The following is a 17,379-nucleotide window of genomic DNA, read 5'->3' as shown; positions in this document are numbered from 1 at the left end:
CAAAGAAGACCGTTCCTTCTTTTTTTTTCATTTGCTGTGCTTGGTTGCAGGACCAAAATCCAAAGTATGTCAGACACAACTATCTGAATTCTCATTCCTTTGAGATTCGGACAGCAAAAATAACCTAATATTTTTTTAAAAAAATGGTTACAAGGGCATACTTGCTGATTCAGGCATCATTTGTTGTTTCATGTACATGATGTGCCGCCGCAGTCAGCATTGGACTCCCTCAGTATTGCTATTGCATAGTGACTGATGAGCAAAAAGAATATTACCAAATATTTCATACTAAAAACGAACAGCAAGGAACTGCACTTTTGCAACTCCAAGTTGCATAATGAAAAAAAAATCATCAAACCATAACGAACAGTGAAATAATCCACATCATATCTTGGTATTCTGCAACATAACTCAGGTTTCGTGCTGGCATCCTTCAGACATCGTACTCTTACGGCAGCATTGGGGCACTGCCTCGTCGAGGTGGTAATGACATCTAGGTTTTATACTATAAATTTTAAGAATTAAATCAGATTAAAATCAATCTCTATTCCTATTCGGTTTTGAACTAAAAATAATTAAGACCACCCCTAGGTGTATCAGTGGCATCATAGATACACATGTGCGATTCTGTTTATTTTCATGATAAACATAGCCCGTGAAGTCTGTTGTTCTGTTGTTCACATGCCCAAAAAATGAGTGTTTGGTTAGTTTCATGTCCTATGAATTAGTGAATATTTCATTCCGTCATGAACTTCTCTCCATTAGTCATGTACTTCCTCCAGTAGCTCTTATTTATAATCATGTTTCCCCAAGTCAAGCCAAGATTTCATCACACCATTGTAGTGCAGAGCAGCAGCTTTTTCTATATCGACACGGCTAATTCCGTAATCATGTCCAAGGCCGCCTGACTGAACCCATGAATCTTCCAAAGGATATACCACATCTTCAAAGGCAAGTAAACTTGCAGGGAGTTGTACTGACCTTTTGGACTGATTGATCATGCAAACTGGATAAATGGAGGGACGCTGCATAAGAATTAGCATTGGCATTCTGGTCCGCTACATAAGGTTTCAACTGCCCTAATCTCACTCCACAGAACTGGACTGCTCCAGTCACTTTACCACCCATATCGAGGTTCCAGAGAGATGACAAGTCTTTCTGGACAATCAAATCATCATCCAGAACAACTACTCTATTCAAGCTTGGAACTTAGGAAGAAGGTCAGGCAAGAGGAAATGTGAATGGCACAATAGACTTTGATGATGGTTTTATAGGGTCTTTAACAATGTCCAACTTCATTAACCCGAGGAACTTGTCATGAACATAGAGTAGATCTAGTCTTGTTATCACTGTAAACACAATTACAGAAGGGGAGTGGGATTTCATATTGGCGCGGTGGTGGTGGAGAAGTCCGATCGCCATCACAGTTGTCGCCGCCTCCTCCATTCACCTGCAGAGAAGGTGGCTCGGATCCTGGGCCCGCTAGGGTGCCGAGATCCACAACCGCCTTTATAGGTTAGCCTTTCGAGTCACTTGCGCACGCCTAGGCGATGAGAGCCTCACTGTCGATTAGGGTTTGGGTGAGGCTTAGCGTTGGCTTATTCGTGTGCCCCCCCTTAATCCTTTTACTAGGTGTGTGCCCGTGCGTTGCAACGGGAGTACGCTCGGATGAGCATCGACACATATCTGATCGAATCTTATATTTCGATGTCCGGTCACTGTACTGTTCTTCTTCGTCCACTACCCCAGAATCAAGCCTCATCCATTCATCTAGAGTGATGGACAAGCCCATTAATCCATCAACTTCTCCGCTTTGCTTAACATCCAGAAGCTGCAAACCTGCAGTTCCCTCTAAACCAAGGGACCAAGTATTCTCTGCACACTTTCCTTGCAGAGATGAAAATTCCCCAATAGGCTTTGCACTGATATTGGAGGGTGCATCTTCTTCTGACATGCCAGATTGTATCCTCAAACCCTCAATGGACAGGGCTTCAATCTTTTCCATAGCTAATGGTGCAAGGTCCTCAAGTGAAACATATTCCGAAGCATTCTCCCCACCCAAGGATGAAAGATCAGCACACCTACCTGTCTTCTTACCAGAGGGAGCATTTCCACACCCTTCTACCAAAGCACCGATGCTATGATAGTCCAATGCATCATATCTGTATTGACGAAAGAGGGAAAAAAACTTTAAGCAAGGCATGGCATAAATTAGGAAAAAGCACAAACAAGCAAAAAAAGGGAGATTACAAACCTTTCAGCAGACTCCAGAGCTGGAGCAGCCTCCCGGGCAATCTGCTGCATCATTTTACCATTAACATCTTCCAAGGGCATAAGCTTGTTTGCCTGCATTGATAACTTCTCAATTCCAATTGATGCCAGACCATGCAATATATCCATAATCCCAGATCCCATCTCCGCTGGCAGTACAATCGGAGAAGAAGCCTGCATAACCAAGCTGCATTTGTTCTTTGCATTTTTGAACAGGGCTGGGTTCATTGATCGCAGAAATCCTCCATCTTTGGTCTGAATAAATGGGCCTAAACCTTCAGCCAATGGCGGTAGCTCCAGGGACTGCTCAGGTGGGAGGCTAATGGGGCTACCAAATCCACTTCTACTTTCAGGTGGAGAAGATTGGAAGGACTTCTCGTTTAGACCAAATTGACGCATTAAGGCCTCAGTTTCTTCGTCTTCCAGCGACTTAGCTCGAAATTTGGTATCAATGGGTTGGCTTCCATTCTGAAGCTCGAGCTCAGCCTCATGTATCATTGCAGAGAGATCAAAATCCTCCACAACATTATCACAAATAGGTCCTTCAATTCCATCGTCAAAGTCCAAGCCAAGAATAGCATTGCCAGATGCTAGGGCTTCCTTTTCAAACTGCTTCCAAAGCCGTTCTCTTGGCGACTCGGAATCACTATCTGAGGGTTGCCCAACTGGGCTATGCTCTATTCCAAGCATATCCAGGAACTCATTAGCAACAGAATCTGTTGAAGCATCCATGCTGCGTGATCTGCCCTTCCTACTGGCAGACTTGTAACTATCAGTCACACCTGTGCAGCTCAATCGCCGAGAATGCTTATCTTCTACAACTGGTGATTCAAATTCCTCTGGCTCAGCAACTGAGAGCTCGTTCAAAATACTTTCCAGGTCCTCCAGTTCCGCATCTGCTCCAAACTGACCCTCTGCTTCAAGAGCAGCGGTAGGCAGTGAAGCAGCTTTGACTATTCCATCCTGTTTGTCTTCCATATTCTCCCTTTGAACAGCAACGTCACTGACGGCCACCTCAGTTTTCACTCCAACAGTCTGATCTTCAGCGACATCACCACTTACTTGCAAAGGCCTGAACGATCCCTCTTCGTCAATTTTGAACCCTGAATCCTCCTCCTGGCCAGCCGCATTGCTGGTTTCCACATGTTTGAGCCTTTGCGGGTCATCTGAAGCAACCTCAACTCCATGCTCCACAACATTGAACTCCACCGTGCCCCAATCGCCATCTGGATGCACCGAGTCCCCCTTTTTAACCTCTACCGATGTGCAGTGCTTTGCCTCCGGAGACCCCTCTTCCGTGCAGTCCGGTGCTGCCAGCTCCTCCTTCCTCGCATCAGGAACCCCGTCAGCAACAGAAGAAGGCACCGGCCTGGCAGACCTCAAGCTAGGCAGCACCTCGTGGAGAACCCTCACGTCCCTGCTCCGCGCGGGCAAAGGCGTCGGCGCTTGCACTGACACTGGCCGCGCCATCGACCCGCGCCGCAGCCCCGCCACTTCCCCGCCCATGTGCTGCTCCATGCTTACTGACCTAAGCACAGCCTGAGTACTTGGACTCAAATTCTCAAACACACTATCATTTCGGTGTTTCCAGACCTCCCACGCCACCAAGATCATCAAGGAGCTGAGGCCCTTACACATTTCTTTTGGCACTGCAGTGATTAATTTTCTCCAACATCCAGAAACGACCCACTGAAGGATCAGGTGCTAATTGTGTTATAACCAGGTGCTGAAAAATTGAGGTCCAGACTTGGCAAGGAAGAACACAGCCAACCAGAAGGTAATTAATCGACTCCTTGGCTTGGTCACAGAAGGGGCAAACCTCTGAGTGGGGCAGACCCCGTTTTGCTAGGCGGTCAACCGTCCAACACCAATTATGTACCACCATCCAGATGAAGAATTTGCAACACAAGGGGGTCTCAGACAAGTATTTGCAACAGCTGGCTCAAAACACCTATCATATTTGGAGCTAGTAAAATCCAATTTTTTAACAAGACTAACGAAAGGAAAAAAACTCACGAATGATTTCAGAAGTGTTTGATGATAAATGTGTAACATACAACATAGTTGGCTGCTAGCAAATATCATCCTTTTCCAAGCACACAGTGAAATTTTCATGTGTGGCCGATAGAAAAAAGAAATTATATACTCTTTCCAAATACTAACCACAAATAATCCAGCCAGTTCTTTTCAAATTCCAATGGTTCTATAGGTTAGCAGTAAGCAATTTAAGGTAGACCAGTTGCTATAAATTTCTGTTTATTTATACACCATCTCAAGCAAGTGAGGAATATATGAGCATGCCAACCAGGTAGTGATTTCCTGAGATATGGCCGCAAACACAGAAAACTTACCTTCAAAGCATCTATGAATTCAGGACTTTTGCAACATCGAGCATACAAGAAGCGCTGCATACAATCAGAAAACAGTGTATTTTGAAGAGAACACTGAAACTCATCTTTAGTGACATCATTTTCAGGGTCTCCATTTCCAAGGTGTGCTAAACCTGTCAAATGTGAAAGGGGCTCTATGAAGATATGCAGTGCAGATTGATAAAATTCTAGAACATATAAAAAAGGTTTAGGTTGAACCCAGGCTCTTCAATATACAACACTGCAAGTTAAGAATACAAAATTGAGTATGTGAGTGGAACTTACGGCAGCCCTCTGCAATACGATTCCTCAGAATTTGAGCCAGCCGTAGCACATCAAATCGGCAGTCCAAGTCCAAGTACATGACCGCCCTCCCCAGCCCCCCAAAGTAGATTCCCTCCCACTCCTTTGGTAATATGCACTGCACTGCACTCAGGCTGTGTTTGAGGAGCGAGCAAGAGAAGGTTACGTTAAGCCGCGCGCCGCGGGCGGGGCCGGACAGCCGGAAGCTGGTGCTCCACTTCCCGAAGCCGGAGTCGCCGCCGTCCTCGAGATCGTCGAACGAGAGCGGGAGAAGGCGGGTGAGGTCGACGTCGTGCTTACCGAGGTCGAGAGTGGAGGCGGCGACGGAGACAGCAAAGGCGCGGGGCTCGTACTTGACGACGGCCTTGGCGCCGCGGGAGAAGTAGACCGGGGACCGCAGCGTGAGCGCCTCCTCGAACGCGGCGGCGCCGAGGGCGGCCGCGACGGGGCGGGTGGAGGCGGACACGGACATCCGGCGGAAGTGGACGGAGACCGCGGACCCATCGAGCGCGGCGGGGAGGCCGTCGACGGAGTGCACGTGCAGCGCGAACGCGCAGTCGACGCGGCGGCGGCCCAGGTGCGAGATGGCGGTCAGGGACTTCTTCCAGAAGGAAGACGAGGACGAGGAAGTGGAAGCGGAGGAGCTGGCGGTGGGCGGCAGGAGCTTGCGCAAATTAGGAGATGAACTCACCACAATTTTAGACCTCTGGATGAATCAGTGGTAGCTCACAGATCCCAATCTGCAGATTCACCAGCGAAGAGGCAAGATAATTTTTTTCTCCATCTTGCAGAACTGAGGAAATCAGTGGCCGCCGCTTTCTACCAGTACCTCGAGGCCCTGCGGGTCCGCGTGAAGCTCGTCGCGGGAGGAGGCGCCAAGCCAGCCCCCTCCTCCATCCCGCCACCCCGCCGGCTCCGACTCGCGGACGCCGCTTCTCGCGCCCGCCTTCGCGGCCGTCGTCGGGCACTGGCCGGCGCGCCTGGCCGTGGCCGCGATGTTCGGGGTCAACTCCGGCCTCGGCTACCTGTTCATGCTCGCCGTCATGTCGTTCAACGGCGGTGTGTTTGTCGCCGTCGTCGTGGGCCTCGCGCTCGGGTACCTCGCGTGCTCATCGGGGAGGACCGCGGGGGCGAGGCGGCTGGAGAGGATTCGGTGCGCGAACCGCAGCGCACCGCCCGTGTCGCGCCCCTGCCATGGCGGGCGGGGATTGCGGAGGGCGGGGGGCGTTCGCGGCAGACGAGCGGGTGGACGGGATAGGGAGCGGGGGCGGTCTACAGTCCTCTCTTAATAGTTAGTAGAGATATGTCGCCGTGTGACCAGGGCTACAATCAGGGTTAAGGTGCCAACCCAATCAGGAGCGCGGATTAAGGAGATGGTTAGTTAGGTTAAGCCTAATCTGGTCCCCTCTTGACCGGCTATATAGTACACACCCAACATTCTCCCATTTGTTCTCTACATTTCTTATACTCAACTTTTATGTATTCCATTCCTTGACGAGTTTACACATCGAGATTAATGTGTGATGATGACCAATTAAATATCTTCACACCTATTGACTACAATATGCTCCCCTACTTCGGAACGGAAAAAAAACTTTAATAGGTTACATTCTGTAGCCCCTGTATTCAAGACATAGGCACCCCCTTAAACCCACCATGTCGGCTATGCGTTGTCTTAACACGTTGGGTAGAAGGCGTTTTGTGAGCGAATCCGCTAGCATCTGTTGTGTTCTGTTATGCCCAACTTTTATGGTTTGACCATGAATCTTCTCCTTAACAACATAACACTTAATGTCAATAAACTTGACAGCGCCACTTGATGACCTGTTGTTATAGGAGTACTGCTTGCTCATTATCGTAGTAAATTCTTAGTGATTTTTTTATGCTATCAACCACTCTTAATCCGGATATAAATTTCTTTGTCCACAACGCCTGCCCAGTTGCCTCATACGTAGCTTCAAACTCGGCGTGCATTGTCGATGAAGCTTATGTTGTCTGTTTGAAACTTTTCCAAGAACTAGAGTGTAAATACATACCCTGAAGAATAGTAGAATTCATCCCTTTTATGCTTTCCTTGTCTTTGTTTTGTTGTCTTCTTGAGTACTTCTATGACTAGACAAACATATCTAGAGTCCATCCAACTGGTCTAGACCATAGATCTTTATCTTTTTATCACTTCAACTCAGATTCTTATTCCTGCTCAAACTTAGCTCTAGAATACCAATTTTAATGTCTGGTCTTTCCAACCTCTCTAAGGTGCTCAAATATGTTCCTAGGATCATTTAAAACTTATCCAAGTGCTTAAACTACTCATAGTTCATATTTTACAAATTATGCCCTTTATTGCTAAGTTTTGAGATTTTTGTTCATATTGAATCTTCTAATTATGAACCTGCAACTTTTCACTTAACGGACTAGTTAGTCCATAATGTTGTGATGGTCACAAAACACTAAAACTAATGTAGAGATGGCTTTAAAGCCCATTTCCCTTTCAGTTGCGACGACACATAAGTATTCGATAAAATGTTACCATACAACGATTACATGAAAACGAACAATAGATATATTATCATCTACATCAATATCTCACAAAATTCTTTAGCAACAATCAATACATAGCTAAACTCGAGATCCATAATACAATTAAAAACTTAATTAGAAAAACATTGCTTAGAAACAATTCCGTGTGAGCAAACGGTTCCGCTAACTGACATATGGGCCGATACCCTTACTTATGTCGCTCCACGAATCACGTCGATACATTGTTCAACTTGCTAACCTAGAACTTTCAATTTCGAAATTCTGCGACGGCACATCATCATATACGACGAGTTTCCTGTCCTAATTTTGAAGATGTGAGGGGGTTAGAATGAAACCCAGTCTCTCGATGCAATTTCGTTTGCCTATTGCATATATAAATTGTAGCATTTAATAGGTGCAATGTATTCTGATCAAATATTCCATATCAATTATGTAGCCAACCTTTAGCTATATTTGGATCCTAAGCACAAAATCTAATACAAGCGTAAAGAATCTAGCAACTTTTAGCCCAACTAGAACAGAACAGAGCAAAAAAAAATTCATTTTCTTAGGTGAATTGGTAGAAGTTGTACTCTTTACTATCACAAAGATCGGTACCAATTTTCACCAGTAATTAACATTCCAGTGAAACTTAAAATAACTTTGTACGAACTCTAGAAGTTAGTCCGTTTTCAAATATTTGTTACCCGGTAGTTTATTTTTAACTAAACCACGATAAATAAAAAAAGAATAGAGGGAGTATAGTTTAGAAACAAGAGAGCAGTAAGAACCAACCAAAACATAAACTCCATTGACCAAGATAAATGACTGCTAATTACTTTTTCATTTCTTTGTCCGCTAAACTCCTAGTTGAAAAGAAGAGCAGGTAATACATCGATGGAGCCAAAGGACAAGGAGCGCTGCTGCATGCGTACAAGACAAGAGCATGGGCGAAACAGTACGCAGACGAGAGGTGTCTGTGTCTCCGCTGCTGCATCGCTCGTGAGGCGAAGCTGATTCTCCGCACCCGTGAGTGCGCCGGTCCCAGCAGAGTACCACCCCACCCCTCTCGTCTCATCACCTTTCCCTGTGCCTGTGCCTGTGCCTATGCAGCAGCAGCGCCAGCCATGTCTGGCTTTTGTCCACTCTCCCCTTCTTTCCACACCACACCCTCTGTTTCCTTTGGTTGGATGTCTGTATGCAGCCATGTCACCTCACTACAACTGGCTGCCAGGACTAGTTGTCGTCTACTGCTCACTACTAGCCCTACCACCATCTAAAGGTTTCAATTACCTGTATCAGATCCACACTGCTACAAACGAGCATACGCGAGATCTGACCTTTGTTCTTGAGTCTTCATACCCGGCAGGAGATACTTACTAAAACACTGTTATTTATACGACTGCTATCATCATATACTTAGGGCCTAGAGCTAAAACAACCTAGACTTGTCTGTCTCTCTCTCTCTTTTTTGGTTGCTGTTGTTGCTGTCCCTCTCTCTGAACATACACCTAGTATTTGTTAATCAAAGCTTCCTAACTCTTGCCTCCACTTGACGGGGTCACCGATAGTCCCTGCAGTTGACAGCATAAACAAACAATTAACACGACCGTCAGGTAGGGAAGGCTGGTTTTTTTTATGTGTAATGATTGAGCAGCTGACTGTTACAGCTTTCTCAAAAAGACAGGTAGGGATGTTGACACTTACTCACAGATTAGAGGAAAGCAGACCCCCTCCCCTTGTTCTGTATTCACAGCCCAATGGCTTCATGCCCAGGAGAAAACCTGATGAAAGACAAACAGCTTCTTACTACCAAACGACTCTGCTCTTGTATTGAAAAAAAAAAGGACTGAAGAGAAGTGGCTGGGTTTCTACCTGGGCGCCTGGAAGAAGCAAGAGCTGTACGGGGGCAGCTCCATGGTGGATGCAGGCGGGGGGAAGAGGGATGAAGCCGCATTGCTGATGATGCTCCCATTTTGAGTGGAGGCCTTGCTGGGGGACGCAAAGGGGCTGTCAGGCAAGATGTGCTCCACCACGCCACTGTCATCCAAGCAAACAAGAAACATATCAGTCCAGGAAAGATCAGGGACGGACAAACCCAAAAGAAAGGGAACAAGTTGCAACAAGTGTAATACAGCTTAAAACAATAGACATTAGATGCGGCAATGACTTCTCTTTTGCAGTTGTTTATAGAGGGACATTAGGTCTAAAGCCCAGAAATTTGTCTAAAACCAAACTTGTTGGATTTGCTTTGCTATCGCGGATTGCCCAACCAACCTCTTTGCCAAACTTATAGCTAGGGTGATGCAACAATTTTGTTTGGCAGGACCTCTTTTTTGGTTCAATGTGCCTAAACTGTTTCTGTGATCCAGCAAAACATGCCCTGAAGGAATGAAGGGAAAGTTATATGCAGCCAGCCTGCTTGCTTTGTTTCTCTAAACTACCTTTCCTCCCATTCCTTTCCCCCAAAAAGAAATACTGTACTAGCCTGTGGTGTGGTGTGCCCATTCCATTTGGTAGGTATTTTTAAAATCCTCCACAACAACAATCTAACCTTTCTTGGAATCCACAGGCAACAATGGGCGTGGCTGTGACAGGACCAGATTCCGTCTTCTCCTCTTTCCCAGGGTTGACTGCCTGCTTGGGACTGCCATCCCCGTCCCCATCCTGCTGCTGCTCCTCGTGCTCGCCTCCTGCACCGGCTGCAGGCCCACCACTCATTGCAAGGCTGTTACTGTTCATCTTGGTAGGAGTATCTGCTACAGGATTCGATCAGATGTCACAACCTCTGAACCATGGTTGATTCAATTCATTCAATCAAAGCATAAAGCACCTCAAGAACCTTGTCAGGGTGGGTGGTCAAGAAACGGACCTTGGATGTTGGCATCCTCCAAATGGAAGGCGACGGCATTGTCATTCCCGTTGGCGCTGCGGCCTTTGCAGCCGTCGTCGCCTTGCCCCAGAGTGGTGGTGGCCATGGCCGCGGGGGAGGAGCCGAGGTGGTGGTGGCCCCTGCTCTTGAGGTCGAGGAGGTGCAGCCCCATGAAGCGGCGCCCCTCCAGCTCGATGGCCTGCTGCAGCTCGGCCGCCTGCTGCTGCTCTTCCAGTTTCCTCCTCAGGAATGCTTCGTGGCCAGCAACGTTCCCGTACATCATCCTAGGTCCTAGTAGTCGCCGAACAGACATGTCAAACTCCATCCGCAACATAAGAAATGCCGCGAGAAAAGATAAGAATGCAACGCGTGCATGCAATGCGATGCAAAGAGAGCGGAGGAGCGGTTACTACTCTCACCAATCTGCGGTTGCTGCAGGTCGAAGGGGTCCCTGGAATCCAGCAGTCCGGTGGGCGACGTGCAGCCGGCGAAGTCGCCGTGGTGCGGGTGCTGCAGCTTCCTGCAACCAAACCAGAAAAAAAATGATGCTTCCGTTTACTACGAGCACGGAAACTGTCAATGTGATATGTTGGAGGGTCCGAGGAACGATGAGAAGGATGGGATGCAGGCGAGGCGACGGACCTGAACCTGTCGGGGACCTTGCCCTTCTCCTTGTAGGGCTTGACGAGCACGCGAGCGTCGCAAACGAAGTGCGGGTTGCCCTTGCTGAGGATGATCTTCACCGTCTCGGCGTAGACGAAGGTGACGAAGCCGAACATGCGCTTCTGCTGGTACGGGATGCGCACGTCCTGCACCGGCCCGTACATGCTGCCAAAGAGAGACAGACGGGGCGCGTGCGCGTCGCGATCGATGCATCAATCAGTCGGTTTCTTTTTTCGCTCGCCCGTTTACTGGACTGGGCTGGGCTACTAGGAGAGAGAGAGAGAGAGGAGAAACCCCAATAATGGCGGCGTGCCCGGTACCTGAAGTAGTTGGAGACGTCCTCCTCGCTGAAGGTGGAGTCGGCCGGGAAGGTGAGGTAGATCTGCCGCGCGGCGGGGCTGGACATGAGCTCGCCGCGGTCCATCCGGGGCGACCGCACCGGGAACCTGCTGTGCATGTCGTCGCCGCCCTGGAGCAGCATGGCCGCCGCCGCCGCCGCCCTGAAGCAGCGAGCGAGAGACTAGTAGATCAGCAAGGCCGGCCGGCCGGCAGTCGAGACAAGACTGTAACGAAAATGCAGTCTTTGGTGGTGACGAGGAACTAAAAACGGCACCTTTGCGGCTCGTTCTGCTGCTGGTGCTGGTGGAGCAGGAAGTTGAGGTTGACGCCCTTGGGCGGCGACGGCGAGAAGGGAAACGCGGACGCCATGAGCTGCTGCTGCTGCTGGGGGCGCGCGGCGGCGGCGGCAAGGGCTTTGGCGCGCATGACGACCATCTCGCGCTCCGCGGCGGCGTCATCGTCCTCCGGAAAGCCGTGGAGGAAGCGGCAGGAGGAGCCGTTCTTGCAGAACCCGCGCGCGAAGTACATGCATGGCCTCCACGCAGCGCCTCCGGCGGCGGCGGCGGTGGCCTCGGCGTCGCTGAGCGAGAAGCTGCGGCGGTGGGCGGCGCCGGCCGGTGACCAGCAGTCGTAGTCGTCGGGGAAGAACGCGTCAGCGCCGGCGCCGGCGCCGTCGAAGTCGTAGCCGAGCGCGAGGTCGGCGGCGAAGGGGGCCTGGTGTTGGTGGTCGGAGCCAGCGGTAGGGCTCGGGTGCGGCGGCGCTCCCCAGGTCTGGTGGAGCGGGCCCAGCACGGGCGACGGCGGGGACGCGGGCTTGGCGGCGAGGTCGGCGCGCGCGGCGGAGACGAAGGCGTGGAGGAGGTGGTCGGGGCCGAAGGCGAGGCGGATGAGCTCCTTGTCGCTGTTGTCCTGGATGAGCAGCAGGCCCATGATCTTGGACGCGTTGTCCGGGTCCAGCGCCCGCACCCGGTCGAACACCGCCTTGGTGGCCTCCCAGGCGTCCATGGCGTAGCGGCGGGAGCGGGCAGGCGCGTGCGGCCCCCTTCTTATCAAGTGTGGTGGTGGTGGTGGTTTCCCCTTCTCCCTTGTTGAGAGAGCACGGCACGGGAGGGGGAGCCTGCGAAGGGGAAGGTGAAAAGGGAGCGAGGAGCGAGAGGAGCGGGGTGTGGGGGCGCGGTTGGAGTAAAAAGCACAGTGTGGTGAATTAAATAGGGTGTTGGACACCAAAAACCGGGCCCTTCCGTTCCCTACATCAATGTTTTTTGGGAAATTTTCGGTGGGTGGTGGATTTTGAATTCAGCGGTTGTTTTGGCTTTCCTCGCTGGCAAGAGTCAAATACTCAAATGCACCCCAACAAGTGATGCTACTGCCTACTGCTACTATTCTGACGACGACAGAGAGGTTTGTTGAGTAACACGCCGCTCGCTTGTGCTTATCACTGCTGTGGATTTTGTTCCTATTGGAGTTTTAGATTTTTCAGCTTAAAATCAGTTGTTCTAACTCGTGCAACTACAATTCAAAGATACAACTCGAGGCTCGCTCGATTCGTGACCAACTTGGTTCAAATCGGATCGACTTGTTTGATGTTTTTTCACTGGCTGAACTGACATCCTAGATTGATTCGTTAACGAGTTTACTCGGTTTACTAATTAATATATATATGATATATATAAATCAGTATACGCATGTATATATCCTATGGTATTTTTTATCTTATAGTATTGATGGATTGTTTTGTGTCTTTTTGAATTGTTTGGACCCTTTTACGTCGTAATTATGGCTCCACGCCTCCACCCCTGTTTGCGACTGTCAGTCAAGTCACTGCTCCGCTTAGTACGCCCCGTCGAGCACTGAAACTGAAACTGAAACTATGGTGTTGGTTGAGTGAGTGATTTGGCTTGGCAGCCATCCATGCCAGCAGCGACAGCGAGGAAACTATGCTGGCACGTAGCGGCCGTCACAGGCTGGTGCTGCTGCTTGCTTCCAGCCCCGGCCGGCAAGGCGACGAAGCCGCCTTGTCCGGCCACGCCCTCGGTCGGGGTCTCTCGCTCACGGCCAGTCGGCCATACGCACGCAGCACGTAGACGATGAAGCACAGCACAGTGACAGGGCGCTGAGCTCACGCGAAACGGCACTCGTGTGCGTCACCGCGCACAGCACAGCACAGCACAACCAGCCGTTCCGACGTGCGCGTCGCATCCATGCGTTGTTGTTTTTTTTTAGCTCCTGGAGCTGTTCCAAATAAAAACCATATAGATGGGTGTTTTTTTTTCTTGGCCTTTTCCATGGACTCCAACTTTAAATGAGCTGTCCGCAGCAACTCAGGTGGTGCCAATAATAAAAACAAAAGTAGCTCGCAGTTACAGTCACGATTAGCCGTGACCGTAAATATCGCTTGCATTTGCGATCCTCATCCCGAATTTGTGTCTATTTTGGTTCATTTTTGTAAGACAAAAAAAAGTTTTACGTTCGACATCTAGAGAAACCAATAGCAATTTTAGACTCATTAGTCGATGGCATGGTATCAAAATTACATATTTTCTTGAATATTTATCACTAGTTAGTTTATTTTTAACTAATCCGACATAAATAAAAAAGAACTTAAACGTCAACTGAGACATGGCGGGACCTCGGGTCAATACATTTGACGCAGGTTTCATGCACTGCTAGCCGTCGTCAGTTCATCACCCTCTCTTTCTTGTCTCTCTCCTCTCTCTATATATCTATCGTTTTCCCTCCTGCCACACCATGTCTGGCTCGTGCCATGCCACATTCAATACGACACATAACATTTTTTTAAATATATATATATATATATATAATTTGGCTCCTCAACATAGGATTATAAAATACATGCACGTAATTCAATACGACACGTCACAATTTACCTGGAGAGCTTAAAACTGATTAATTGTCCCAAGAGTCGGAGGTACAACCAAACAATCCTCGGTAGAATCCACAACTCGTCCAATAGCGCAAAAGACAAAGAGACTAGTGTGGAACCAAAAAGAAAAGAGACAGTCGCATGTTTCATGATGCCTCTCTCCTCCATGTTTCATAGTACTAGTAGCTTATAAGTGTTAAAGTTTGCTTTTTATTATTGGAGACGTGGTCCTCTAGGTAGTTTATGTGAGCACACATTTACCGTTGGAAACAGCGGCCAATCTAGAGCAAATTTAGGGATACATTTATATTGCAAGTGTATAAGAATGTACTCTATAGTTACATATATGGTGAAATCTTAAATATTTTTTTTGAAGGTGTATTTGCACTTGCACACCCTAGGGTTAACCTAGCTTCATTCGCCCGGCCCTGATGAGAAGCACTAAAGCAAAGCAGAGAGTGAGTTGTAAACTAGAAACGAACACATAATCTAGATTTTGGACAGTAAAAAGGGGGCTGTGATCCATGGACGCACTTATATTTAGATAATTACCAAACTAAGCTTGGCTTTTAAAAAGTTGGGATGGTTTAATAATCTTATTCATCATCGTAATCATCACTATATAATCCACCTGTTTATATTTTGCAAGATCCACCCTACTAAATCACATCTACCTCACTAAATTCACCAAACAAAATGCACTTAGATCCACACCTCTTACTCACTGAAAACATGGTTGGGCTGGGCATGCCAGTCCGCCTCGCATCACATGCATGGTGGCCCGGCCAGGCCCACGCCAGTACCGGTCCAATCTGACCCGACCCCCACTGCGGGCCCCGCGCACCGTGTAGGCCCAGCTGTATGTGCGGGTGGTGGGAAGAGGGACCCATCCGTCCGTGCGACCCCGGTCACATGGTGAAGGGCCCACTCGTCGCAGTCTGGGTCCCACGTGGCAGTGGGCGCTGGCAGGTGGCTGGGCTGGAACGGACAAGGACAGGAACTGTTGGTTCCTCCTGTTGGGGAGCAGTCGAGCATCCAGGTTCTTCTAATACTACGCGCATTATATCAGTTATATCAGGTAATGTCGATCATTGTTATTATACTTTATTTATCGGAACATTCTATTGTACAATATTTATTAGCATTAGACTGCTGTTACATCGATGTGACATCCATTTTTAATTTTATAGGCTTTTTAGTTGATATGAAACACATTACTTATTACAATATAACACATCCTATTACATAATTACGCAAATAAAATTTATGTAATCCATACAAATAATTAAAAACAATTTATGTCAATTTTAAGGCCAATCTATGGTTTTTTTTTTGTCTTCTTCTATGTTAGCGGGTAGAGAGATTCAATAATTTGTTTAATTTCTCAAACAATTTAGTTTAAGTAATCCTCTAGCTAGCCTTATGAACTTCTTTAACATATATATTTTTACGTAGATGTGGACTTGCTACTAGTTGTCGCTAGGCCTTCCCCTTCCATTGAGCTCTTGCCTCATTGTAGCTAATATGACATGATGCATCCACACTTTTCCATGACAGAGAGTTATAATCACCTTTCAAATTAGATGAGATCTTTTACTTCCATCACTCGAGTCAATGTGACCGTGCCTCACGCACCACTTATGTTGATGACAGAGAATGTGCCACATGTGCTCTAGCTTCATGTTGGTTTTTTGAGACTTGTTGTGGAAGTTCTCAACATAGCATCGTCTGCTCCACTTGAATAGAATATGTACAAACCGTTGTAGATACTCGTTTGAAGATGGTGATATTCCAATTGTTCGTCGCCCACCAATCCTTAGACCTACTAATGGCAAAAAATCCAACTCACTCCCACCCATATCTAAATATAATAACTTTGATATCCATCCCACACCCACCCCAAAATATAAGAAGAACATTAAACCCAACCCATCCAATAATATTATTGACCCCAAACCAACCCGTAATTGGGTGGAAACCCATGGAAACACCATGGGTTCAGCTTATTGTCTCACATCAAGCCAACTGCATACACATACACTGATACACAGTGACAATTTTATAGGTAGTTTCAACGGCGTACAAAAAACATAGTCCACGATATAAAAAACAGTGACAATAATATTATACACCGATACAAAAACAAGTTTGGTCGATGAACATTTAGGTCTCGAGAAAATAACAAAAAACATCTGTTAAAGATCCTTAATGAACAATTATCTTTTTGGCAAGAAATATAAACTAGCAGCAGCGAAAAGAGTCTCTGATCAAGCTCGAAGCTAGCAACAGTGGAAGGGCACGTCTAGGTAGCATCATAAGCCCACCGAACGACACATAAATCTCCCTGGAACTGAAAAGAAAAGAACTATGTGTGAACGGTCTCGGGGCGATAGTTTGTTCGCTTCTTACGGGCATGGCCCGTCGGCCTGCTAGCTGTGCCGGGCCAGCATGGTATCACACTGGCACATCTGAGTATATTGTACGGGCATGGCCCATCGGCCTGCTAGCCGTGCCAGGCCGGCATGGTAGCTATGGGGGCTTGAACACACACCCACGTATATGAGAGACTTAAACACACCAACCTAGCCAATGTGGTTGCAATTTTATTGTGCTATATGTTGAATTATTATACTTAATATATACAAACTATTATCTTTAAAATAAAAATGTAATTGTGCCGTGTCTGCGCCAGCACTATGGGTCAAGATGGCGGCCCAGGCACGACACTATACTAACCGGACCGGGTCGTGCTTTTTCGTGTCGTGCCTGGACTGGTCCATCGTGTTAGTGTCAATTGGCCATCTATAGCACCAGGGGACAGGGGGCGTCAGCGTCTAAGTGTGAAAGTGTCTAATTAGCGTCGGGCGTCAGCAGGAGCCAGGGGAGCTCCGTCCGCCGAGGCGTAGACATGGGAAGAGGGGAGACTCCGGTCGTCGGGGCAATTTCTTGTTCGAGCCTGGCCCGCAGCGGGCCTAAACGGGCCGGCCCGGCCCGTTTAGCACGAAAAAAGCGGGCTATGCGGGCCGGTAAGCACATTTTATTGTAAAAAACGGGCTTAACGGGCTTAGAGGTAAACGGGTCGTGCCGGGCTACCCACCGTGCCTAGTTTCTGGTCCGAGCCCGGACCGGGCCCGCATAGAACCGGGCCGTGCCGAGCT

The 17,379-nt window shown here is 48.1% G+C and overlaps 2 protein-coding genes and 2 pseudogenes across 6 annotated transcripts; 1 reads left to right on the top strand and 3 right to left on the bottom strand.

The window, feature by feature from the left end:
* Positions 1-161: 161 nt before the first annotated feature.
* LOC109945236 (probable galacturonosyltransferase 7) lies at positions 162-1,446 on the bottom strand (annotated as a pseudogene).
* Positions 162-5,887, bottom strand: LOC103651675 (Protein PLASTID MOVEMENT IMPAIRED 1-RELATED 1). 2 transcript variants are annotated; one of them, XR_004857437.1, is made up of 4 exons: positions 4,926-5,887; positions 4,623-4,774; positions 2,255-4,222; positions 339-2,162 (listed from the first exon to the last, which is right to left on the bottom strand). XR_004857437.1 is itself a non-coding variant. In XM_008677383.3 (2 exons), exons 1-2 carry the CDS (start codon positions 3,907-3,909, stop codon positions 1,544-1,546), a joined length of 2,274 nt encoding a protein of 757 aa, XP_008675605.1. In that variant the 5' UTR covers positions 3,910-4,241; the 3' UTR covers positions 162-1,543. The 2 variants fall into 2 exon arrangements, 1 of the variants encoding a protein (XP_008675605.1); XM_008677383.3 differs by lacking the exons at positions 4,623-4,774; positions 4,926-5,887 and having other exon boundaries at positions 162-2,162; positions 2,255-4,241.
* Positions 5,528-6,433, top strand: LOC103652648 (uncharacterized; annotated as a pseudogene).
* A 1,814-nt stretch (positions 6,434-8,247) lies between these two features.
* On the bottom strand, positions 8,248-12,687 carry LOC100192560 (uncharacterized). 4 transcript variants are annotated; one of them, XM_008673851.4, is made up of 9 exons: positions 11,612-12,687; positions 11,319-11,498; positions 10,978-11,163; positions 10,755-10,855; positions 10,336-10,626; positions 10,018-10,222; positions 9,339-9,503; positions 9,171-9,247; positions 8,248-9,037 (listed from the first exon to the last, which is right to left on the bottom strand). In XM_008673851.4, exons 1-8 carry the CDS (start codon positions 12,340-12,342, stop codon positions 9,214-9,216), a joined length of 1,893 nt encoding a protein of 630 aa, XP_008672073.1. In that variant the 5' UTR covers positions 12,343-12,687; the 3' UTR covers positions 8,248-9,037; positions 9,171-9,213.
* Positions 12,688-17,379: the final 4,692 nt, after the last annotated feature.

The sequence above is a fragment of the Zea mays genome, chromosome 3 (assembly GCF_902167145.1).
Source record: "Zea mays cultivar B73 chromosome 3, Zm-B73-REFERENCE-NAM-5.0, whole genome shotgun sequence".
In the NCBI taxonomy this organism is placed as follows: domain Eukaryota; kingdom Viridiplantae; phylum Streptophyta; class Magnoliopsida; order Poales; family Poaceae; genus Zea; species Zea mays.
The sequence above is the reverse complement of the archived record's forward strand: the minus strand, read 5'-3'. Positions and strand labels throughout refer to the sequence as shown.

What these genes read in the sequence shown, in the direction of transcription:
- LOC103651675 (XM_008677383.3), bottom strand. Translation starts at nt 3,909, where the DNA reads ATGTGTAAGGGCCTCAGCTCCTTGATGATCTTGGTGGCGTGGGAGGTC. An exon ending in GCTCTGGAGTCTGCTGAAAG is followed by an intron (nt 2,163 to 2,254) that starts GTTTGTAATCTC and finishes TCGTCAATACAG; the next exon opens with ATATGATGCATTGGACTATC.
- LOC100192560 (XM_008673851.4), bottom strand. Translation starts at nt 12,342, where the DNA reads ATGGACGCCTGGGAGGCCACCAAGGCGGTGTTCGACCGGGTGCGGGCG. An exon ending in CAGCAGAACGAGCCGCAAAG is followed by an intron (nt 11,499 to 11,611) that starts GTGCCGTTTTTA and finishes TCGCTGCTTCAG; the next exon opens with GGCGGCGGCGGCGGCGGCCA. An exon ending in AAGGTCCCCGACAGGTTCAG is followed by an intron (nt 10,856 to 10,977) that starts GTCCGTCGCCTC and finishes GTTTGGTTGCAG; the next exon opens with GAAGCTGCAGCACCCGCACC.